Raw genomic sequence first — 25,209 nt, forward strand, 5'->3', positions numbered from 1 at the left:
GTATTGTAATGTTTCAAAAATAATAAATACGTTAATTAATTAATCTTACCACCAGACACAACATGAACAAATGAATGATACACATCAGGACAGTAACTTCAACTTCAGTATTTTAGGTGTACAGAAACCTCTACTCATGTTGTTAAATGATATACAGCAATATCTTCCATAAAACGTAGTTGATTGATTTGAATAATAATTACTACCACTGCACAAACAGTAAAAAATGATATGCCTACAATTTATGAATTTGTCTTCTCTGTGGGTTGTATACTCTTCATTCTTTATGCAAATTAATTATAATTATAATTTTTAAAAGTTCGTTTATGATTCATTCAAAGCATTAAAATAAATGAGAAACAGAGCGTCATATACCTTTAAGAAATACGTGAGGGGCGGGGTTCATAACCCTTTAGGAAACGCCCCCTATAGGATCCGCCCCCTTTAGGATCCGCCTCCTTGCTGCGGTCTGCATCCAGACTCTATTGCCTGAGACGGCTGGACGCGGCGAGGCTGTGAGTCGGTGTGTGAGCACACACACAAACTCCCAGCCAGGCTGCGGGTGTGTGTGTGTTCGGGCTGGTTTCGCTGTGTCTCGCTGTCTCGCAGACGGCCACTGGGCTTATAGGGAGGGGGGGCAGGAGCTCCAACAAGCCGTTTAGGACAGAGAGTGAATACACATACTTTACAGAGATGCTGTATGAGAAACCAATGTGATTTTGGAAAATTGCACAATATAAATCTATGTTAGTATACCTCAACAATGGAATTATGATCAGTAGAAATGGCCATGACATGGGACCTTTAATGACATACCCTTATTTATTTTTAACAGGCCTGTTAAGGGTTTTCCACAAAAGCTCCGTGACTATGGGAGGTTTCTGTGGGAGATACTACTCTTGCAAATTAATTCCTCCTGTCCAAATAGTTTGTAGCCTTTGCACTTTAACATGCTTGCCCAGTCTTTAAAGGGACAGTTACTAAACTCTAGTAGACCTGTCAAGCCATTCAATCACTTTTGGTTTAAGCAGTGCTTGAAATATTAATCACTGAGGTTTGATTTGCTGTAAAAAATTAAAATGGTTGTGATTAGAATGGTATAGGCTTCTCAAATAATAAAAAACCTGTATCTAGATTTTCTTTATCTCCACTTGACTTGACTTTGTCCTCAAAATGAGAAATAAAAAGCCTATTTCTTTCAGTGTTTAACAAGAAATCAATGTGAAAGTTATAGATCAAAGCGTCGCTGTATTCTCTGAAAGATTACATTTTGATTAAATTAATACCCTTAAGGACATGTGCAGGTGAAGCATATTGATTGTCATTGTAATCTCAAAATAACCAGAAATTGGAGGTTGATTACTTCTTTTATATTGATTAATTGTTGATTATGTTCTCTCCATTATTTCAAGGTTGGCCTCTAGCAACATGGATATCTTCACAAACGGGGATTTAGGTGTTGACGGTAACACAAGCCATGAAACAGGACAAGAAAGATTAGAAGGCACCAAAAGCCAAGGATACAACCACAGCGACCCCCTGGACATGTTCATAGGCATAGAGCTTCTTCTACGTTTCAAACCTCTCTTCCTGCCACTCTATTCCCTCGTAGTGGTCGTGGCTGGTGTCGGAAACTCCTTCCTGTTGGCTTGCATCTTGTCTGACAAAAAACTACACAATGCCACCAACTTTTTCATCAGTAACTTAGCAGCTGGAGACTTGCTGATGTGTTTGACTTGTGTTCCACTGACTGTGTCTTATGCCTTCGACAGTCGTGGCTGGGCTTTTGGAAGAGTCCTCTGCCATTTGGTCCCCTTGCTGCAATGTGCGACAGTGTTCGTATCTGTGCTTTCACTCACTGCCATTGCTGTGGATCGCTACGTTGTTGTGGGTAAGGGATATTACATTATTTGTTTATTTTTTGAGAATTTCTTAATAAACATGCTATTTGCAGGATTTTTAAATGTGTTCCTTTGCAACCAAATGGTGTTATCAAAAAATACATGAATGCATGATAAAAAAAAACATAATATGGAACACAAATACTTTTTTTCAGAATTATTTAAAATATGTTAAATACAATGCAAATCTAAATATGAGTAATTCTGTATTACTTTGGTTTTCATTCATGCTATTTTTCCTTCCTGTCTCAGCTCACCCAGTACGGAGGAGGATCTCTGTGTGGAGTTGTGGGGCAGTGAGTCTGGGTGTGTGGCTTTTATCTCTGGCCCTGGCTGCACCTCAGTCTCTTTACACACGCTACATGGACCTGCGACCCAATGGCATCGACCTCGTAGTTTGTGAAGAATTCTGGCCTCATACTGGCAATCTGCGGCTGCTCTACTCCTGCTTCACTCTCATTGCCTCTTATATGATCCCGCTGCTGTCAGTCAGCATATCTTATTGCGCCATCACTGTTAGCCTGAAACGCTATTCAGTGCCTGGGGAGCCATCAAACAGCCAGCAGCGATGGAGCCAGAGGAGAAGGAAGACCTTCTCACTGCTGGTGGCCTCAGTGCTGGCTTTCGCCCTGTGTTGGCTGCCTCTGCAGGTAAGTCCCTGATCCAGACTGTAAAATTCTTAAATGAAGCCAAACTTCGAGCCAATTTTAGCTCGACTTCTCTTCTCTGCTCCTTATATAACTAACCTGTTACATGGATTTTGATTAAAATCTTGATTCAGGAGTAGGGCTTTGGCGGAAGATCTTGTCAATTCTTACTAGGAAATGCACAAACTCAACAGCAGTAAAAAGATGAAAAGGGGAAATCTTTAACTGACAATAAGATAATGAATGTTATACATCATTAACCACAGAACCTTATTTTCAGGTACACCATGGCCATAAAACTAACTGTCTGCAATGAGCAATGCAAACAACTAACACCGAGGATTTTATCATCATGGTAGAATAGCTCAAACCTTTCATTGCAGTAGGATTGCACAAACAATGAGCCACATTCCAAAAACCAAAGAGTGCTTACACACAAATCACAAATGGTTGCAGAAATGTGTAAATACAAGTAAATACAGCCAGGTTTTTCCATGTCACTGTGCAGGTGCTGACCCTGATGCTGGACCTGGACCCAGACTTCCACATCATAGGGAAGCGCTACATAAATGTCTTACAAATCTGCTGTCATTTAGTAGCTATGAGCTCTGCGTGTTACAACCCTTTTATCTACGCCTCACTGCACAGCAAGGTGCGCATGCACTTGAAAGGCTACCTCTGTCCCTGTCGTCAGAGGGAGATGGTGGAGAGGGTGTCGTCCAGGAGCTGATGTTAGGCCGTGCCCTATTTGATATAACTGCTATAGCATCGCCTGACACCCAGAGCCCTTGTCCAGGAAAACAAGGCAAACGCTTCATTGTACTTAAAAGCAAGGAATATGTCTGTTTCTCTATCAGTCTGTCTGTCTGTCTGTCTGTCTGTCTGTCTGTCTGTCTGTCTGTCTGTCTGTCTGTCTCTCCATCTGTCCGTCTGTCCGTCTGTCCGTCTGTCCATCTCTCCATCTGATAGCTTAAGAACTGTTAATCCTACCTTCATCACTCATGGCAGGCTGGTGTGGACCCAAGGACACGCAGAGTCAGATTTGATGTTATTTGGACACGCAACAAGTGATATATTAATACACTTTGAATAAACAAGCAACCTTTTTGTTAAGGGCTTCTTGGCTCGACACAATGACCATTGGCTTCAGTTCACTTTTGCTGTTAACTCACATCCCTGAACGAACGATGAGCGGCTCTTGTCAGCAATATCAGGAGTCTGTTCTGAATTTGCATTGCATTACTTTATTTAAACCAGTTTTCTCAATGTGTTTCCAGAATGTTGTGACATTTTGTCCTAGTGTCCCCAGAGTAAGTTCTAAATAAGGCCACTTGTGACAAAAAGGCATACCAGACTGTAGTTCAGGATGATGATCAAGAAGATTCCACTGGGATCCCTGTGTTTTTGTTGGACGGTGTAGCTGCTGGCATGGACACTAAGCAGATACTGCAGCTTGAACAGGCAGCAGAGCTGTGAAGCAGACATGCTGGAGGCTCAGGCCAGGGGGGGGGGGGCTCCACTGGCTGCCGGACCTGGTTTAACTTAAACAGTAAATGTTTAGGGAGCCGACCCTACCATGAACTCTTCTTCACCAGACATGGATTGCAGGCCGTTGTAGACATATAGATACTAGATGCTTTTTCCATATCCCTGCTGCTGAATGCCTTTGCTTAAAAATCAGATGTGTTTCTCTCATATTGCATCACCTTGATTATATTAGATATTACAAAATGTTAAATAATGTTGCCTGCTAATTTAGTGTAATTATGTAGTAGCTGTTCTCTGTGGTTTGGTTCCACTTTTATGTCACCTGTTCACATGGATTAATATGATTGTATTTGCATGTATGTAAGTTAGTATTAGTTTGTATGGACCTGCATGGAACAGATATGATATGTACAGCACTGGGAGAAAAAATATGCGGCCTTATAGTGACCTTCAGACCTCTCTGTAGAAAATTGAATTCATATCAGATTCATAAATATTACTTTCAATCTCTGTGGCTGGGCTCTGTCTCGAGACACATGTACACATAATATTCAGAGTATGAACAATAAAGACACCAGGGTTTCCATCCACTAGGATTTATGCTTTCTGTGCCAAAGCCTGACGATTCAATATATTTTTGCACATGTCTTCTGTTCAATAATTCACCAAAGAACTTGCTATTGTGATATCAATTATATTAAAGGTGGGGTAGGTAAGTTTAAGAAACCGGCTCGAGATACACTTTTTGTTATATTCCATGGAATGCTCTTAACATCCTGATAGCAATGAATATCTTAAGTGCTTTGACAAAAAATCCATTAAAAAATGTCATCTGTGGAAGCCGTAGTACTGTAAAAAGCACGACCAATCATCTGAGCCGGCCCGGCTAAAATAACTGGATGGCCTACCTGCCTGTCAGCCTTCCATCTGTGCACAAACTTATCTCGTGCCCTCATTGGTCATGTGCGTGTCTGTGTGTGTTGGAGGAGGGGCTCTGTAAGGAAGTGGCAGATTTTTTCGGCTGTGTATTTTCAAATTCTTGCGCACTCGAGCTGGTTTCTCCAAAATTACCTACCCCACCTTTAAATGGCATCGGATTTTGTTAACCTGGTTATTGAGGTACTACAGTTTGCATAACTATTGTTGCTTTTAAATTACAATACATGTTGTTCTACTGTTAAGTGGAAGGATAGACAAAACACAATCAAGGTGCAGGGCAGATCATCAACAACCAGCTCACTCTTAAATGCCAAAATACAATTTGTTCGGCCAGCCAAGTGGTAGTGTAGCATTCGTTTTAGAAAAGAATCCCTGGCTTCCCAGCCAACGCTGCTGATGCCAATTGTCCCCTCTCAACAATCAGATTACTTTGCTGTTTGTTGTTTGGGTACCATGGATTTTCCATCCAAGTCAACCTTGCGTGCAGCTCTCAATTGCATTTTTGGCCAGGTGCTCTTACTTAAATGGTCTCTAACAAAATGGGAATTTCACCTTCATTTGTTGCCATGATTCCAAACACTTTGTCATTCCACAGTTAAAGGCCTTTCAATTTGATTTGAAATATTCTAGTTAAGTATTTCTGGACTTGAAATACTAGGGATTATAAGCAATCAAAAACCTAAGGACCTAGGCGTGTCTGTAAGCACAAACAAAAACAAAGAAAAATCCTCTTCTGCAGTGTAATCGAAACAAAGTGATTGCACTGTGGGGTAAACATATAATATTACAGAACCATTTATCTGCCTCAGTCTAGTTATTAGTTACAAGCAGATGATGCCTTAATACCGAGAGAAATCTTGCTAAAACGCGACTGTCGTAAATAAAGGGCAGGAGAAAGAATAAAGAAAATACAACAAATAGACCCAATATATACATAGATTGCTTTTTCCCCCTATTTGGAATTCTGAAGACCATAAGTCTGACAATTCTTCACAACCACTTCAGCTGTTTGGATAAGGCTGAAAGCTGGACCAGTTCATTTGCTTCATATTCAGATCAACAAACAAAGCTAATTAAAGTGAAGAGTTAGACTTGCTTGTGGCCTCTTGTTTTATAAACCAGACATGTCACTGAACCACCAATAATGATGAAACTTTTAAAAGAAAAGTTCAAGTGAAAAAGTACCACATGAAAAATAAGGTTATTCAAAAATATACTGCAGGTTATTATTTGTTTAGTAGAATCACAAATATGCTTTCTTGTCATCAAATCAAAAAAATCAAAAAATTGTTTTGAAAAATGTAAGTGGTTTATTATTATTGACTAAATCATTGTTTGTTTCCCTGTTTCTTAATGGGTGTTTTAGCTTGTCAACGAGAAAAATAAAATATATATTGTGGCTATGTCTATTGTACTAAACCACATGTACATGCAAGCACACTGGTGCACAACAGAGAACCACAAAAACCTATAAGAACATCAAAATATACATCTAACCAGGTGTAAAAGCTAAGTTGAATTTGTTTCTGTCTGTGAATTAAAACTGTAAGGGAGATGTTTTGTGTCTTTATTTTGTAACTTCAACAATCATCAACAAAAAACTGGGAACTCTGTTAAAGGAAGCTACCTTTTTCTAATTACCTTTAATATTAACATTGATATAAACATATTGAGACAGACAGACAGACAGACAGACAGACAGACAGATAGACAGACAGACAGACAGATAGACAGACAGACAGACAGACAGACAGATAGATAGATAGACAGATAGATAGACAGACAGACAGACAGACAGACAGATAGACATAGATGGATTAGTCATGTTGGAAATTAAGTTTGCCTTGTGAAGCATCAAATCTATTGATAGACCACTTTGGCGTTGTGGTTCAGAAATGCATTAGGACAAATTGAGTTTGATTATTGAGACTTTCTGCTTCATTATGACGAGGCAGCGGGAGAGCAGTTTATTTGTGCTCTAATTAGCAGTGATTGCACATCATGGAAGGGAAAATAAAAAAGTACTTTATATTGAATGATGCTTTGTATGTATCATAATAGGTTCAAGGTACAAGGTTCAATGCTTTTATTAGTCATATGTACATAGCTACAGTGTAGTTATGTCAATGAAAATCTTAGGTCACAGGCTCCTCCAACAGTGCAACACAATAAAACAGAAAAACAGAACAAATTGTGCAAGTAAATACAAAAGAAAAATAGTGAAATAGTGCAATAAGAGTCTATATACAAGTGATTGGAATATGATATATTAGATAAATGATTTCTAAATTGCAGCCAATTTCAAAAGTTCAGGTGTTTAGCAGTCTTATAGCCTGTGGGATGAAACTGTCCCTGAGTCTGGTGGTTTAAGACCTGATGCTGCGGTAACGCCTGCCAGACGGCAGCAGACAGAACAGTTTGTGGCTGGGGTGATGGGGGTCTTTTATAATCCGGAGGGCTTTCTTCCTGAGCCGCTGGGAGTAAAGATCCTCCATGGATGGCAGCTCCGTCGTAATACTGAACTAAACACTAAAATAACTTCAGTCTAGTATTAACTTAATTCTGACCCACCCTGCATCATGAGCCTGTGAGTCACAACAGCGAATCAATGAAAGCGCATTGATTTACCACGGCTACAGAGTAAGCTCATTAAAAGTTGAGCCTGGAGAAAATTGATCTTTAATATCTTGGACCTTATGCCACAATATGATGGACTGCAGCTTTGGGTAATTTCTTTCAAACTTGACTGCAGTCAAATCACTTTTTCAAGTAGTTCTTCTTGAAATTGCCTTGGGCTCTGACTGGTAAGAGTGAGGAAAGGACATCTTTTGGGAGCCTTTCATGAATTAATAAATTAATTAGGGACTTATTTTTCTTACAAGTCTCTCTAAGCAGAAAGACTAACCAAACCGAGAATCTGATATGGAAGATTAATCCTCACCAGTGTTATTTTTAGATGCTGGCATCCTTATTTACTTTCCATGCTTTATCCATCTCTAAATACTTTCCAACTTCCTAAAACTGTTTCTGGTCCCTTCCTGCCTACCAAAGATGATTTCCTAGAACAGCTGGGTAGGTAAGTATCCCTGGCATTGCTGTTTATTATGCAGTGCCAGATATTATAATAATGGAACAAATGACTTATCATCAATCATTGTTTTTGGTGGTAGAATCAATCATTTAGATTTGAAATGTCATGGAATATGTTGAAAATAAAAGACATTTAGAATATTACCAATGTTATTATCAAAGGATTTAATACTGCACACCGAGCTTGTGATATCGGAAAATCTTTTAAAAGAAAAGAGAAAGAGAATTATTTTGCCGGGATAATAATGTTTTCATAATGACATTTCTGCACAAGTATAAATATAAAACTACTAAGAGGTTTTCTGGAAATAATTATGCCTGTTTCCATTTACAAAAATGTGTCTTTCAGACCAATGGACTCAACAGTAAAGGCTTTTAAGAAAAAAAACATGTTGTACAAACCCAAACAACCTCAAGGATCATACTGGTTATATGCCGAGTACTCAGTTGGTCATGTATCGATTATGCACTATAGCTCTATTGATGGATGAGAGAGCCATTGTATGAATAATGGGAAAAGCAAAACAAAGCAATAACAGCCTTATTGTTGTCAACTCACTTACTCTCTTTTCTTTTTTCTTTCCTCTCTTATTTTTCTGTTCCTTTCTCATTGAAAATGGGTCTCTGATTACAGTGTTCGCCCACTTGACACCTGCGCTGCACACAGCTGTGCTGGATTTATTATTAACTGTATGTGTGATACAAATGGCAAAGTGCTTCTATCATTCTCTTCATCCCTGCGGATATGCAAAATCCGATACAATTTCAAATGTTCTGCATAAACAACCTAAAAGCCGAGCATCTGTTCAAACCACTTTTTTATTTGGATTTACATTCAACATGGCGTTTGCCGACATTTAGGTACATGGTCATGTGAATAAAATGATGTTTTTGCATGCTTTGCACTTTGGGTCACACAATCACAATCACAATATCCTTGTATAGATTGGTAGGAAAACGCAAGTGCTCTTCAACTCCTGCAGTGTCCAGCCAGGAACCAGAAGTGTCTGAAGACCTCTTGAGAGAGCAGAACCTGGGAATGCAATCTAATTACAGAGCACGGAGATGCATATAATTCAACCCCCCCCCCCCCCTCCCCGCTCTACATCGTGCAGGGTATGAGGGAGAGAATAACAATAACTGATTGTCTGAAGAAGGGTTGATTATTGGATGTATATATTCATGCTATTCTCGCCATCTCTGAAAATAAAGCCATGACTTTAAAAAGCTTATGCAAGAGCATGTAGTTGTATGCGCACACACACACACACACACACACACACACACACACACACCCAAACACACACACACCATCTTACAGCTTACTTTCATATTAGGTGGTTATTATTATTAGACGTCCCTCTGTTGTATGTCGTTAAAGCTGGGTCTGTGCCTGTCTGTGTCCTTCTATGCCTCCTCCAGCACAGTTTCAAATCTTCCTGGACTCCGTTACTTACCAACACATACAACACAGGGTCCACCACGCAGTTCAGACTGGACATTGCCAGTGTACATGAGAAATAAAAGTGCATTTTTTGTTCAAATTGGCAGTAACTTCCTTCAGCTAATATGCTATCACTGCTGTAGAAGACAAGTGAGCGGATGAGCAGGAGAATGTGATATGGAGCAAAGCAGATGGAGAAGATGCCAATCACCCCAAAGGACAGCATGCGGACCTTCCTTTTAGCCTGGGCGCTCAGGCCGGGACTCTGGCCCACGGTGGCCAGCACCCTCCAGTAGCTCACGGCCAACACCAGCAGGGGCAGCAGGAAGCCGATGCATACTCTGAGCAGGTTGAACAAGGCGACAGGGGGGGTAATGGGGTACGTTTCATAGCAACGGTCATTGTTGTTGACCTCATCGTGGGCGTCAGTGAGATTGTCATTGATCAGTACCATGATGTGCAGAGTTATCACCACAGCGTACACAGCTGCACACTGTGCCCAGGCGTAGCGGGACGTACGCTGGGTCTTGGAGCGGAGTGGGAAGGTGACCACCAGGCAGCGGTCTATGGAGATGCTGCAGAGCAGGTAGAGGCTGATGTACATGTTGGAGTAGTAGATGAAGCCAGCTACACTGCAGGAAGCAGCACCGAGCTCCCAGCGGTGGTCCTGTCTGTAATAGTTGATCCAAAGGGGCATAGTAAGGATGAAGAGAATGTCAGAGAACGACAGGTTGAGCAGGAAGATGCCCAGAACGTTTTGCCGCCGCACTTGTTGGCAAATGGGGCCCAGGGTCAGCATATGGAAGATCAAACCAAATATAAAAGCAATAATGTAAACGGACATCAACAAGTCACTGATGGCGTTGTCGCCAATTTTAACACACAGGGTTACGTTTGTGGTGTCCGTGGTGTTCATTGTGTCTTTAGTTTTCTTTCACTGTGATGGTTAGAATTCACCTGTAAAGAAATTAAGAGTTTGGTTGAGTAAAAAGGACATGGGCAACATGAGTGTAACTATAATGCCATAAGATTCACAGTACAGCTAGGACATTTCTTACTCTTCATCCTATTTTGTGGTTCAATGAGCTCAAGAGATAACAATTTGGTTTTCCCCCCTGATGTTTCTGAATGTGAGGTAGTTTCGCTAGGCAGAGTTGAAGTTCCTCCTCAGAAAAGACCCAGGCTTAGTCATGCTTCCTGATGATAACAGTGTCTAGCAATGGTTCAATAGAAATTGACATTGCCAAAAATCCCTCCCTATTACTTCAACAGCTCAGCATGGAGAAAGAATGTCCTGCATATTTTTTTTTAAATGTCCTATTCCTTATGGAAACTGCAAGGTACTAATCCTTTTTCTCAAATGGTTTTAGACGTCAACACTTTTGGTCCCAATTTCCCCTATATCTTATCACATGCTTTTATCTCTATGCTGCTATTTGTTAAACTGTTTAAAAATGTTTGCTCTCATTGCCCTGCATGGTATACATCTGAATGTCAGTAAGGGGCAGTACCTATTTGCATTTTACTGACATCAATGCTTGATCAACACATTTTGGGTTCTGTGTCAAAATGACCCTCTTGGTCAGATTCAAACCGGTACTGCTAATTCAATATGCCTTAGTCTAATGTCTGAGCAGAGCTGGGTGGCATAAGCATCCCTCCCAGACAAGAGGAAATGTAATGCTTAAGAATAAGTAATGTGGAGTGGACTGGACTCATGCCTTATATGAATTAATCAATTAATTTCTTCCTTGATTTACACGATAGATGCACGGTCAGTCCCAGTTCATCGCAGAGCTGTGGCTTTGATTCCCGTCCGACACATCCTTGATAAGTTTGCGTTGCATCCTTTTAAAAATGTTCTTGGTTGAAATGACATGGCCAGTAATGACTGGGCGCGCAGACAAATCTAATCAGAAAATGGATAATAATAATAAAGTCAGTTTTACTTGATGTAGACCCTTGAATAATGTCCTACAATGACAACATTTAGTGGCTTTTTTAAGTAGAGGAACCCTCAATAGCTTTTCAAAAAGATTTTCACAAGTAGATTTGATTCTGGTATCCTATTTTTCTCCGTTCATATTTGGTCCCCTCTTTTGCATATGTCCTTCACAACACATTAGAAACCCTGCTGTACTTTACTCTGGAAAATATGGAAACAGACAACTTTTTACATTAAAATCTCTTTCAGTCCCCATCCATATTTGCAACATTTAGCTTTGTTCACCCTACTAAAACGTGAAATGGAAGAAGGTCTCTTTTTGTGACCACTACTTTGAACAGACATTTGGAAGCTTTAAAAACCATGAACATTTGGTGTATCAAAAGATGGTCTGTTCTGACATGGTGCCTACCTCACTACATACATTTACCTTAAGTATCTAAGAAAACTCTGTTGAAGAATATTACCCTGAATGACAAAACAATATCTATTTTTGTATTCACCATGTTGTTTTTTTCTTGCTAAAGAATATATAGGAAAAGGAGCTATGGATTAATTCCACTTGCTTTTGTTGACACCCTTCCTGAAGTTCCTGCCACTTTAATAAACATGTGTCCATTGATGCTATCTTTGTTTTGCTTCATGTTGAAGGCTGACTTGCTGCATTTGCTACAAAGATAGCTAAACGTATACTTAGCCCCTAACCCTTCCCCTGACACAACTTCTTTGTAATGAATGTCAATGCCTTTTCTCCTCTTAGAAAAGATTGAACACAGTGAGAAGATCTGTGAAGAGATGTCACGGATACCGTTATCTCCTCTTCTTCCTTCTATAGACATTTAATCTGTCCTCCTTGTAACCCAGTTTTATTGTTCTTTTAGCTATTTTTATTTTATTTTAAGTGTATATTGCACACCGCCTAGGACATGTGTGATGGTGGGCAAGCAGGAGGGTTATTCCCGGGGTAATGTGTTGTCTTGAAACAGTTTAATATGTGAGAAAACTGTTATGTTTGAAATAAAAAAATACTTCTTATTTCACAATTACTAAACACATCTCAAAATAGAAGTAGGAAATGAACCCGCTGTGTGTACTTTTTCTCTTTGTATCACAGTGGTATTCTTTGATATTTGTTTCCTCTCTACCTTCTGTTCTATCACTCAGGCTCGGCTCTCAGGAAGCTTCTAATGACATTAACGTCTGGGCCAAGATGGGCCAAGATGGTCCAAACTCAATAATGGAAAAGCCATTTAGAGTCAGAGCATCTTTAGAGAACGATAATGTGTGCCTGCACTTGTGTGTCTTTGTGTGCATGTGAAGGCATGTATTTTATACAAACAATGAGGTTTGTGAAACCAGACTGACTTTAGTATCAGAACGATTTACTTACAAGCAGTGGTCGTGTCATACAATGAATGTGTAGGCTGCTGTTTAGTCATCAGTCTGGGCGCTATGATACACCAAAGTTGTTCCCCTATTAGTAAAAATGAGTCTAAAACTGTGAACCGTTTGTTCTATTACTATGCTTTGATTTATCTTGTAAGCTACAGGTCTTCGTCTTCTGGTGTAATTTTCTGGGGATGAACTATTTCATTTTATGACAATCAATTCTTGATACGTGCGTACTTTCTAGTACAGACTTCAGCTCGTCCTTTTTTCCATCTGAGACAACTATGTGTTTGCTAATATTATAAACTGAACTAAGCCTGATTGTAATTACACAGCCATGTCACCAGTGAGGCTTTGAAAGAGCAAAACTAAACCTCTTCTCTCAAGAGGTGGAATGTGGCCTGTGTTAAATAACCTTTTTCAAGCCAAAACATATGATTTATGTTTTACAGCTTGCCTCCCTAATACCAAAGCTTGTTATCAAAGGTTAACGTTCCATCTGTGCAATATATTCCTATGATTTTCCAATATTTTCTCCTTGTACAGCACTACTCTTCTGTACTTTCCAGCCTGTTAAAGTGACCACCACTGGGAGAACGTAAAAAAACATTCAACCTTGCAGAGAATCAACATTTCTAACCTAATTATTTTTGCCACGCTGACTCACACAGCCTCAAGCGAGCCGTGTTTCCCCGGACAAAAAAACACAGGGATGAACATAAAACTAGCAAGGTTTCACATTTAAAAAATACTTTAAACACTCTGCTTGAAAACATTAAAAGAAACATTACCTTTCCAGTTGTGTCTAGTATCATTCCCACACATCTCACACACAGAAATGTAATTATTAATGAACTCACCTGTTGTTTCTGTTAGGAGGTGTTTAAAACGAAGCTGTAGTGTGGGTGGAAAGTTCCAGACACATTCCAGAGATGTTTCAAGTGTTAAGGAGTTCAGTCCAGCAGGGTCAGAGGAAGAGAGAAGAGACTCTTCAAAGCTGCTGACATGCATCCAAGCCTCCAATGTCCCACATGGTACTCTCAAATGATTACTACACTAGATAACTTTCAGCCTATAGTATAACTGTGGGAGGCTTTTTTCTCTCTTTACTCTGAGTTGTTGTTTCCTTTTTGGTTGAGATGACTTATGTCGCTGACAGCCACAGTTGTAATGTGAGCAAGGAGTGTGTGTAAAGGATGAGACAAAGTACAAAAAGGGGAAGACGTAGGAGGAGGGAGGTTCGGTTGTGCATACGTACACAGAGGAAGTGTGCTTCAGGGGTGGGGAGAAGCATGAAACTGTGATGTTCGTACTCACTATATTGTGACCACTCTACTGAAGGGAAATGAGACTCTGCATAGATGTCATACAGTACGTGACCTCAATTCACTTTCACATGTGAGTCTTGTCTGAGTGTAACCAGGAGTAAAATTATAAAATGGGGTATATTTACTGCTTTGATACAGCTTTCCTCTCTGTGTTTATTCATTGTAACGCTCAGTTCAGCCCTGCACCTGTAGTGTAAACATAATTGCTTACCGTTTCATTTCTACACCAGAATTGAAGTCAAAACGTAAGTAGAGTCTGATTTACATGTTGAGATATCTGTACCAGGCAGGGGTATGAACAGTGTGGTTTTCATAAAGGTTACAGTAAACCACCCAGTCAGAGAAATACCCAAAGCTTTTACTGTACATGTTTATAAAAAGAATCTGGATGCCTGCAGACAATCTGTTAATGTGTGGAGTAAACATTTACACCAGCTGTGAATGTGTACTTCCCTATAAGCAAGAACACATACCTGAGGTGAGCTACAGAAAAAGCAGAGAGATGGAAAGAGCAAGGTTAAAAAGACGAAATACTTAATAGTATTTGCCAAAGGGGCTTACTGAATAAAATCTAAAAGGGGTTTTCTCACTTCGTTCTTACCTCATCTTTCATCCATAGTTTATTTTCTGCATCAATAGAAGTGTTGAGTATCTGTCTCTGTAATGAAAAGGCCAAAGAAGCAGGTTAGCAGTTTTTTTAGTACTAATATTGAAGCCAACAGTTCAGTTTATATCAGAAGGGGATGATACATTACTTAACACATTGAAGCAGTCACTTGGTGATTTGATACCTCAACTTCTGACTACATGGCTTGGTTAGATTGAAGGATAGAGTTGTATAGCAAGACTACTCACCGTTGCATGTCAGTCACCTCACCGTGCTGAAGATTCCTGTTTAAAAAAAAGAAGCTTTCTAATGTAAAGGTGTGACATTTTAAAACCAGAACTTGGACGTGCAAGTTCAACTGATTTGAACAGGTGCGGCCTGGGGAGAGTAATCCTTCTCATCATCTCTTTCTTTAAATCCCGAAGCATGACGCTGACAAAGTATTTTACTATTTCTCACAAGAGAAAAATGTGATAAGTATCGTTTGTTTCCTAGCAACAGCTTCCTTAGCTGACCTGTACTTGACCTTCCTCATTAAAATGTAATGTTAAACATGTATTTCTAAGAAACACTGGGCGATGGTTAAATGACTATTTAGCAACAGAGAAATCACATGGAAGAGAAAAGTGATAATGAACATGAACACACCATTTTAAATACCAGAATTTCTATTAGAAAACATTTGTCCATTAAGTTATAACTCAAAAAGAGTAGTGACATTGTTTATTGACATTTCATTTAATCAGCCTATTATTAAAATGTCAATCATACTATTTGTTATATATATATATTTTTTGTACGGGATTGAAAGGATATTTGTACAATGAACCATAAACTATTACAATTATATGGCACATTTCTAACAAGTAATAAAGCGCACACAAAGTTACAGTTTTCTTTGTGCAAAGACAAACTGGGGTGAACTAGTTCTAATGTACATGTTGGTTTTGCGTCTGGATGACAACCGGAATTTTCCAAATTGCTTTACACAGTTGAGTTTTTCTCTTTCCGCATGCATTATGCCTGAGTGCGAGGGCAAGCTCAGCATGGCATAGCCTTTTAATGTAGACTCCATGGCCAAACTGCAGGTCAATGCCTCTGCAGTCACAGCGGTGGGTGAGGAAGTGCAATCAGAATTTGCGATCATGTTACACGGTTACAGAAAAACATTTGCAGAGCTAACAAGGTTTTTGTTTTGTATGTTTACTGATAGTGTTTGATGGCTATCTCAGGAAGCAGGATTTGTGAGCTGAGCTAACTCAATAACAGCAACGAGTTTAAATCTTGAAACCTTTTTACCTCACTCCACATACCAAATTTGGAAGGGTTCCAAAAAAACTCCATTATCCTAAATGTCCTATTATTTCCCCTGAACCCCCCCCCCCCCAAATATACACAAAACATAAAAAGGAACTGTGTGAGTAGTATTACTGGCCTAGTTATAAGTTATGTGCACAGTTTATTTTGTAGTTGTTTTTGTCTTAAAATGTGTTTTTGGAGTTATGTTTACCAAAACCAACAATGAATTGATCATACTAAGAAGTAGCCAAAAGCTCACCTAAGTTATTCCTCTGGACCATAGAGCTCCATTATTGCCTGAAAGATATATTCATAATAAATCAATTAGTGCTAAATCTCACTTTAATACCTTGAACATGGCCACTGTCGTTTGCATCAAGTTAATCCTACACATTTCTGCTCACTAAAATACACTGCTCACTACTAGAGCAACTCATGTGTATCAATTTGCTGCTGGTAATGGTCTCCAACAAAATGTGCTTTTTCTGTCTCATTAACACTTGTTACTGTTGTTAACATTTCAGAGTGAAAATGGGCTAAAAGCAAACAGGATAGGTAAGCATTAAAGAGACACACCAACACTTTGTTGACTTTGGTCTATATTCGCATGATTTGTTGACAATAATAGACATCGAATATTACCAGTTGTATTATTTAAATATAGGTTAGAAACAACTCTGTGTCAGTTTACCTAACCTGGGGCCTATACTACGAAGCTGGTTCAACCTAACCTGGATATGTTTGAGTTAGCCGGTTGGCCTAATCCAAAACATACGCGCTCTCGCTAAACTGTACTACGACGCTGGTTATCAAGTGGATCGCTCAAGCCAGCCGTTTCCTATCTAGTTAGGTGCACGTTCACATGAAAGGGGTGGTATTTGGAGCATTCGACCAATCACAAACATGGAGAAGCGTAGTGACAGCTTTAAACTCCGCACACTGAGCTCTGATTGGTCAGCAGGCAGTGCTTTCACTGAGTTGAGCTCTTGGCCTGCAACCTAACCTGCTCCCGACCAGGTTAGCCGCTAAGCATAAGTTACCATGGAGATCTAGCCTGCTAAAAAGAGAACCAGCTTCGTAGGACCGGAAAGCCGGAGTTTTCCCTGAATTTAGCCGGCTAAGCGAAAATCCTGCTTCGTAGTATACCCCCCTGGTTTCAACCTCTGAATAAACACCCACACCTCAGTTTTGTTAAGGAATTAAACTACGATAAATGAAAATTAAATGAATTAATTCAATTGTAACAAAATGATAATAGTCTGATTATCAGTCATTGAACAACATCTTAACCTTTTTGACTGAACACTTGCCTAAGTAAACATTTGTTTTTATGTACACAAAGATGCTGCCATCTCTAGTGGAAATTCAACTGAAAACCTTAAGCCACACATAAAACCTGTTACGATGGCAACTGAGAGCACATCCTATCATTTGAGATGTGCTTCCTCACTAGTTCTTCCCTTAGACTAGACTTTCTATCAAGACAAATCATGTTCTTACTTTGAAAAACAATATGAACATTGCTTCTCGAAACAATGACACAAAGCTAAGTGGAAACTTCCTTATGGTGCCAGGTACTCTGAGCTTTGGATCTCCATTTCCACGTTCCAGTGCAGAGACATTAGCATGGAGACGTGTAGATGATAGGCTGGTGAACACACTATAAACACTTGAAATAAATAAAAGGAGACAGAGTGTATCACTTGTGTCATTTGGCAATGATGATTGGTGTAGTGTAGGAGGACAGAAGGGTCTGCTTTCACCACGGCTGAAGTGCGCAGATCGCAGAATGGAAAACAATTCACTACCTTTGCCTCTATAGCCACAGGCTCCTCTTGAGTGGCACTCTGTGAGGCGTAATGTGTGTACAAAAAAAATCAGGTCTTTGTTCTATGAGAGCTGAGTGTTTTTTTGTGTGTGTACTCAAATGCATAAATAATATCATGGCCTTAGTCCATGTTGCAAGCATCCTTGAACATTTGCATAAGCCCTTATTTGACACATTTAAATTGAAGTTTAAATTGAAGTCGGCATGTTTATTATAATCTTGTTTTTTGCCAGAAAGGGACATAAAGTGGAGTGGATGTTATTGCTGCATTAAGGTGTTCATTATTCCTTTGTCTCGTGTTAACCAAAGCATGTCTTCTGCCACAGAAAACCTGAGGGACAATAATAGTCCCTGCTTTTTAAACTTCTAAGTAATGCATCTTAATCACATTGTCCCTCCAGGCATGCTTGGTTGTTATTTAGATTACAGTTTCTAGATGACAGTTGAAGGACAGATGAATAAATAAGGCATCCAAGGCAAAAAGGAATATTGTTCAACATTTGTATTTTCTGTTACCAAGGCTAGGATTATCCTTCAAACATGTCATACACAGTCTACACATATTCAACTACATAGGTTACACATGTGTATAATAGACCATCATAACTACAGTATGTTTTATCTAGATCATTCTACTACTTCACAGAAACATGCAACATATCGACTTGACAGGTTGTCAATAATCAAACTGTTTAAAAACCTAGTTTCTGCCAAAGCACTAACCACATCGAGAGAGAAAGACGTCTTTTCTTCTTCACAACAGTAAACGAGGAGCAGTGTTGTTCAAAACAAGTCTCCATTGACCTGCTCAGGTGTAAAACATGTGTTTGCATTTGATGCAAATACACAACTGTTTGACTTTAAAGATGGGTGTGGGGAAAGAAAATCAGCTTATGAACAGCCCAAAGCTGGAGTTCATTTAAACCCGCACAGACATCTTTAATCACATGTATTTCCCAAGAGTCTATTGTGGCTCAAAACTAGTGGTAATTGCACATGGTTTTCTGAATGCCCTCCCGTTTTAACTACAGGGCATGCACTTATGGGGATGCATTTGTGAATGTAAATGGGTTTGCCTCCATGCCTGCACATTAGTCATTTCCAGCCCAGAGGAAGACCTTTGTCTCTGTAAAGCACCGAAGAGAAATTAAAACCAATCTTTACTGAATACATAATGGCGACGGTAATTCCAGTCAGTCCAATTAAATGACAGCAAAAGCAAACTTTTCTTTTAAAAAGGGAAACAGTTTCATTTTTAATATTCACTCCATAGTTTAGACCGAACACCCCCCCAACAAAGACACGCTTTATCGCCTGTGGTGAGGTGGCATTTCCTGCCCAACTGTGAAGCATTTTGCAGTGATAGGAAAAGAACGTGACACACGTCATTCGTGTGAGACATTCTGATTTGAAGTTGACTCTAATGTAGTCTGTAAAAACTGCCAGCTCAGCTGCACAGAGGATGTAAGATAGAGACGAGCAGTCCTCAGCATGTAAAGAGTTCAACGATTCAAAAGAGGGTCAAAAGTGGCAGTGGTGAAATATAGGCTGTAAAGTCTAAACAGCTGGACACTTTTCAGACCCATGTTTTTCAGGCTATAAGTCGACCATCACAAGCCTCCCTCTAGTTCTTTCCTCCTTCCTTAATAATCTCGAGTCCTCTGTGCCTCTCTGGTCAGAGGATGCTGACCCTCTCAGTGAGGCCTTGCATATCTGCATCCTCCCCCCCGTCCTCTTCGTCAGAGCCCGCCCCAGCAGGAGGGACGAGGTGAGAAGGGTAAGGCAGAGTGTGTTCACGGGCAAACATTTGCCAGCGGGTGTCGTCACTCTCATGGGTGATGTAACGCCCACCGAGTTTGGTCTCGAGCTCCCGCAGGTCCAACCACGCCTGATAGTCCTGAGGCAAGCACATATAAACACAGGGATGCAATTTCAGTTTCAGGAACAGATTGAAATGGGATTAAAGTGAAATTGGCTTTTATGCCATTATAGCTCATAGCCAGTAATAACTTTAGACCACGAGTGTGTGCCTGTATCTGTGTGTGTGTGTGTGTGTGTGTGTGTGTGTGTGTGTGTGTGTGTGTGTGTGTGTGTGTGTGTGTGTGTGTGGGTGTGTGTGTGTGTGAATATAAACTCAAATGACCCTTCACTGGACTGAATGCTTCTGAGGTGATTATAAAATAAACTTTTAGCAAGGTTAGGGTTACCATGACTCAAAGCTTTTTAAAGTAAGGACATTTTCAAAACAAAAACAACAACAAGGGTGAAGTGGTTTAAACACAATGAGAAAGCTCGCCTGTTTTCCCACTGTTAAACATGTAGTTTTGAAGGAGACATGTATCAGCCTTGAGCTTAGGTCTCGCTGCTTGGCTGTGAGTGCAGACACCTTGTGTTTATATTTGCCACTTTCTGCAATGGCTACAGATGTTGTAGTACCACTCTACCACTTACGTAACTGGCAGTCACCCTATCTGAAAAAAAAAGCTGCTTCCTGATCTTTGCATTGGAAGTAATGGTTGAAGTGGAAGTGTAATAAAACATTTCAGGAACATTTAATAACGGTAAAACACTGTGCATGTGTGTTTTATATGCTACCTGTAGGTATACATGGCTGAGACTCTTGTCCACGCTGTAGCGTTTCCTCATCTTAACTTGCAGCAGGTTGTTGATCAGGTCGGTTGCTGGAAACACAACAGAAAACAGATCAGCATATATATATTATATATATATAGCTACAGTAAAAAAAAGCAGCGGTCATAAACCTATCAACAATTATACCTACAGTAAGCAAACTAGTTGTTAAAGAAAAATAAATACAATGATCAAGAACCATGTTTAAGTTAAGATGATTGCACAAGATATTATAGATGGAAACCAACCAAAACACATCATCCTCTTAAATGGGCATACACTTAAATCAACAGGTCTAAAACAGTTTCAACAAATCTGATTAGTATAACCTTCTTAAAGTTGTATTTATTGCAGGACTGTTGTATTTGACTGTGTTTGTTTTGGCTAGGTGTTCCTTAATAACTGCCAACTGAGCGCACTCCTATATGTGCGTAACAATGACATTCCCCTCTGTGTTTACCATCACTGGAGATCTGTTTCCAGGGGTTGGGAGGGTACATGAAGGCTGCGTTGTGAATCTGGTCGTTGATATCTTCGTCCTCATTAAAGGGGAACGTGCCACTCAGACTGACATACATAATGACGCCAACCGACCACATGTCCAGAGAGCGGTTGTAGCCCTGGTTCAGGAGAACCTCCGGGGCCAGATAGGCCGGGGTGCCGACCACCGAGCGGCGGAAAGACTTCTCGCCGATGATTCGGGCAAAACCAAAGTCACACAACTTCACCTGAGAGAAGGAGAAGTTTGAAAAAGTAGGTAGGGTCCATTAAGGAAGAAAGAAACAGAGAAGTGTTGAAATTACAGGTTTGGATTTGAGAAGAGAAAATAGATTTGAGGAACACGTCAGAGTGACAGCACCACACCAGCTCTGACGTGTCGATGACCAAAGTAAAAACCATAACTGATGCATATTTAGAATGGGTTATTAATTTGTGTACTGTGTGTGTGTGTGTGTGTGTGTGTGTGTGTGTGTGTGTGTGTGTGTGTGTGTGTGTGTGTGTGTGTGTGTGTGTGTGTGTGTGTTGTGCGTACCTGGGGGAAGGGGTCAGCTGAGGCAAGCAGCACATTTTCCGGTTTCAGATCACAGTGAACGATGTTCTTAAAGTGTAGATGTCTCAGAGCTGCCAGAATCTTGGCATAACAACACAAACAGGATATGAGTTAGTTTCATATACCAGCCAAGCCCAATACTAGCGCAAACAACCAACGACATAAATAGGCACGGCATGCCAGAGTAGCAGACCACAATAAGACACTTCCGCATCAGGAAATGTTTTGAAGATATGGCTGACACACATAAACGCTACATATAAACCACAACAGCAATACTTTCCATGTCGTAGCATACATACAGTTCCACACAACACCTCCTTTCTTTGTTCGGGCACCAACTCACCTGGGTGATGAGGAACTTAGTGAGCCTCTCGGGCAATCTGCCTTTCTCACTGGAGAGGATCATCTCGAGCATGTCACCATGCAGCTTCTCCATCACCACAAACACCTTCTCTGGGGTCTCAAACATACACTCCAGGTTCACAATGCCCAGGTGACGTAAACTCTGAGAGGGACAAGAAAATAGGATCAGGAGGGGAGAAGGAAGAAGAGATAAAGGGTGGAATTTAATGTAAGACAGAGAAGAGAGAGTGGTTAAAGAGATATATATGACAGAAAAATAATTGAAAAAGAAGGTTAAACAGCGTGAAACAGAAACAGAATGAAGATTTGAGGTGAATAAGAAAAAATAGACAGAGACGGACAGAGTTAGCAAAACACAACAATGAGTATAGAACATGTGTTATCAGGTCATTATTCTCCACAGATGCCACATGGCATCAATAACAAGCTATTTCACTTGAAAGCTGATGACTGTTAAGTGAGTAACTGCCTTTAAGTCACGGCTCATAGACTGATGCAGCTCCTGCCTGCCTCCTGCCATCTGCTGGTGAATCATGAACTTTACATTTAAGTATGAGCGAAAAGCAAAGAGTTGTTCAAAAAGTTTTCAAATGATAACATCAACAGGCTGAAAAACAAAAAGTGAATGTTTTCCCGATAAAACATACTGTAGCAAACAAAAAAATAAACTGGGAACATGAGCTACATCTGAAGAAATATGACCTTCATTATGTGACCTTTTTGATCCTATAGCTATTGTTAAACCAACCAGCTCACGCACATGTTTCCTAAACAGATTGTCTCAGTGCTTTGATACTAATGTTAAGACACACGTGGGGTCAGATCCCAGGCCCCTGCAGGTGAAGTGTCCTCGGGCCGATACTGAACCCTAAATGTAACCCCAGAGGCCTGTCTGCGGTGTGGAGGTGCTCAGTGTTTCCCCTAGGTTTACTGCTTTGGAGGGGGTGCCTGAGCGGGGGGGGGGGGGGGGGGGGGGGGGGGGGGGGGTAGAGAGAGGAGCTGTGGATTATTGTTATTGATTAATGCATCAGTGTTTCTTAGGGTCTAAAACACTAAACTCACTTAAAATGAAAGCGTTTAGTTTATTTAATAAAAGAGCACATGTTCAATGTGAAAAGTGACAGTAGATATAGATTAGTTGCAATTTGGTGCTATATTTATATATATATATTAAAAAAAATAATAATAAAAAGAAAAATATATAGTTTTTTTTTTTTAAATAAACACCTTGAATTTCAGGGGGGGCGCGGGGCTCCGTTGGCGGGGGGCGCGGGGCTCCGTTGGCGGGGGGCGCGGGGCTCCGTTGGCGGGGGGCGCGGGGCTCCGTTGGCGGGGGGCTCGCTTGGGGGGGCGCGGGGCTCCGTTGGCGGGGGGCGCGGGGCTCCGTTGGCGGGGGGCGCGGGGCTCCGTTGGCGGGGGGCGCGGGGCTCCGTTGGCGGGGTGCAGCTCCCCTCCAAGACAATGGTAGGGGAAACACTGGGTGCTTTATACTGAAAGTCCCTTTGCGTAAAAGCATCAGCTAAATGAAATGTCATGTAACATATAGGTAAATACTAGGAATGTGGGGATTTCCTTTGTTTTCAGAAATGGTTTCCAAACCACAGATTGGTTTCGGGTCAGAGACTGAATCATCTGTTCCTCAGAATTAAACAAAGAGGAACCTCTTACCTACTTTCTTTTAGAAATGTTTCATCACAAAATTGTTTTAGAATATTGAGTCTCAAATTAGGCCAAACACGAAACTTATAAATGTCAAAATGCACACCAGGTTTGGAATGACTGCCTGTCGGATATCCATGTACAGCTGCAGTGTGTTTACCTGCAGTATGGCCACCTCGTTCCTCAGCTGGCTCTCCTGCTTGGTAGGAAAGCGAAGCTTGTCAATGACTTTGACAGCCACGTCCCTCCCTGTCTTCCTGTGCTTTCCTGATGAAGAAATGCAGCGTTAGTAATAGATGTGGTTAGAGATTAACCACCCATACATGTTGAGATACAGCATGTCATCCAGAGGTTACGATGTGCTTAAAATAACACTCCAATTATTTAACATAATGATCTGCAGGTTCTCTCTCTACTTACATACACATGTACTCACAGGACGCTTTGTGGTGTACTGTTTTGTAAGATCCTTTGTTACTTTATTTATTTAGAGTAGAAGTTGTATCTATTATGTATATATAAATGTAAATATGGTGTCATGACAGCAAACTTTAGACATCATTATTTCCTATACAGCCCTTTGACCTTGACAGCTACATACCTCCATACACAACTCCAAATTGCCCAGATCCCAGAACTTCATCAGCAAAAATCTGGTACACGGTACCAATATCCTGTAGGGAAGAAACATTTCAAACATTCATCATCATAATAATCATCCTCAAAGTATAATTAACGTAAAGGTTAAAGAAACTTAATTAAAAAATGTACAAAGTCATACCACATTCTCTTGGATTTGACTGTTGGACACAGATATGCTGACTGAGGCTTGTCCTGAAACAGCACCAGGAACAATGGTTAAACAGTGTGGCAGTGGGAGTTTCACATTGTGTATCAACCCCAGTTCAACATACCAAACTTGTGAGAGAACAGCTTAGTTTACTGGAAGAGTCTACCCTTTTTTTTTAACCAATATGTTTTGGTGCATGGCCTTCATCGGGTTGTTTCTGATTAAGAGCGGCCTCTTTGAGTAAGTCATCTAGAATTCGGAAAGTTGTTTTTTTTCACATTTGGTCCATTGTTTTTCGCTGAGCTTAAGCTTCTTTTAAATGTTGAGAAAACCAAGGTAATGCTTTTTTCAAAAGCAAAAAAGACTCCAGAGACTGCTTTGGATATTGGTACTATGCAAGGATAAGTACTTGAAGTGGTTACCAGTTATAAATACCTAGGTATCTGGCTTGAAGATTGTCTTACTTTTAAACTTCAGGTCATTAATCTGCTTAAAAAGCTGAGGGTTAGACTAGGTTTCTTTTTCAGAAACAAGTCCTGTTTCTCACTTGAGGCCAGGAAAAGGCTAGTCTCTGTGACCTTTTGACCTGTGCTGGACTATGGTGATTTGATCTATATGAATGCACCTGCCCATTGCCTGGAAAAGTTAGATGCCGCCTATCACAGTGCCCTGAGATTTGTTACTAACTGTAAAGCACTTACTCATCACTGTACCCTATATGCCAAGGCAGGTCTGCCTTCACTAACTGTACGGAGGCTCAGTCATTGGTACATGTTCATCTATAAAGCCATGTTGGGTAAACTACCA

The 25,209-nt window shown here is 40.4% G+C and overlaps 3 protein-coding genes across 4 annotated transcripts in view; 1 reads left to right on the forward strand and 2 right to left on the reverse strand.

Annotated features, from left to right (window-relative positions):
- Nucleotides 1-1,418: 1,418 nt before the first annotated feature.
- On the forward strand, nt 1,419-4,800 carry si:dkey-202l22.3 (7 transmembrane receptor domain-containing protein). Its single transcript, XM_034225607.1, has 3 exons — nt 1,419-1,891; nt 2,154-2,551; nt 3,057-4,800. The coding sequence occupies exons 1-3, from the start codon at nt 1,429-1,431 to the stop codon at nt 3,276-3,278; spliced, it is 1,083 nt and encodes a 360-aa protein (XP_034081498.1). The 5' UTR covers nt 1,419-1,428; the 3' UTR covers nt 3,279-4,800.
- A 4,065-nt stretch (nt 4,801-8,865) lies between these two features.
- Nucleotides 8,866-14,049, reverse strand: gpr184 (G protein-coupled receptor 184). The gene is made up of 2 exons (XM_034225417.1): nt 13,704-14,049; nt 8,866-10,466 (listed from the first exon to the last, which is right to left on the reverse strand). The coding sequence occupies exon 2, from the start codon at nt 10,423-10,425 to the stop codon at nt 9,394-9,396; it is 1,032 nt and encodes a 343-aa protein (XP_034081308.1). The 5' UTR covers nt 10,426-10,466; nt 13,704-14,049; the 3' UTR covers nt 8,866-9,393.
- Nucleotides 14,050-18,392: 4,343 nt separating this feature from the next.
- Nucleotides 18,393-25,209, reverse strand: part of prkd2 (protein kinase D2) — a 45,340-nt gene continuing 38,523 nt past the window's right edge. For both annotated transcript variants that reach the window (XM_034225645.1, XM_034225644.1), the window contains 8 exons: nt 24,394-24,446; nt 24,214-24,286; nt 23,773-23,879; nt 21,934-22,095; nt 21,570-21,668; nt 20,997-21,264; nt 20,501-20,586; nt 18,393-19,802 (listed from right to left, as the gene is read on the reverse strand). In XM_034225645.1, the coding sequence (XP_034081536.1) occupies nt 19,581-19,802; nt 20,501-20,586; nt 20,997-21,264; nt 21,570-21,668; nt 21,934-22,095; nt 23,773-23,879; nt 24,214-24,286; nt 24,394-24,446 (1,070 nt within the window). In that variant the 3' untranslated portion in view covers nt 18,393-19,580. The remainder of the gene's footprint in view (nt 19,803-20,500; nt 20,587-20,996; nt 21,265-21,569; nt 21,669-21,933; nt 22,096-23,772; nt 23,880-24,213; nt 24,287-24,393; nt 24,447-25,209) is intronic.

Source organism: Gymnodraco acuticeps, unplaced genomic scaffold (genome assembly GCF_902827175.1).
Source record: "Gymnodraco acuticeps unplaced genomic scaffold, fGymAcu1.1, whole genome shotgun sequence".
Taxonomy (NCBI): Eukaryota; Metazoa; Chordata; class Actinopteri; order Perciformes; family Bathydraconidae; genus Gymnodraco; species Gymnodraco acuticeps.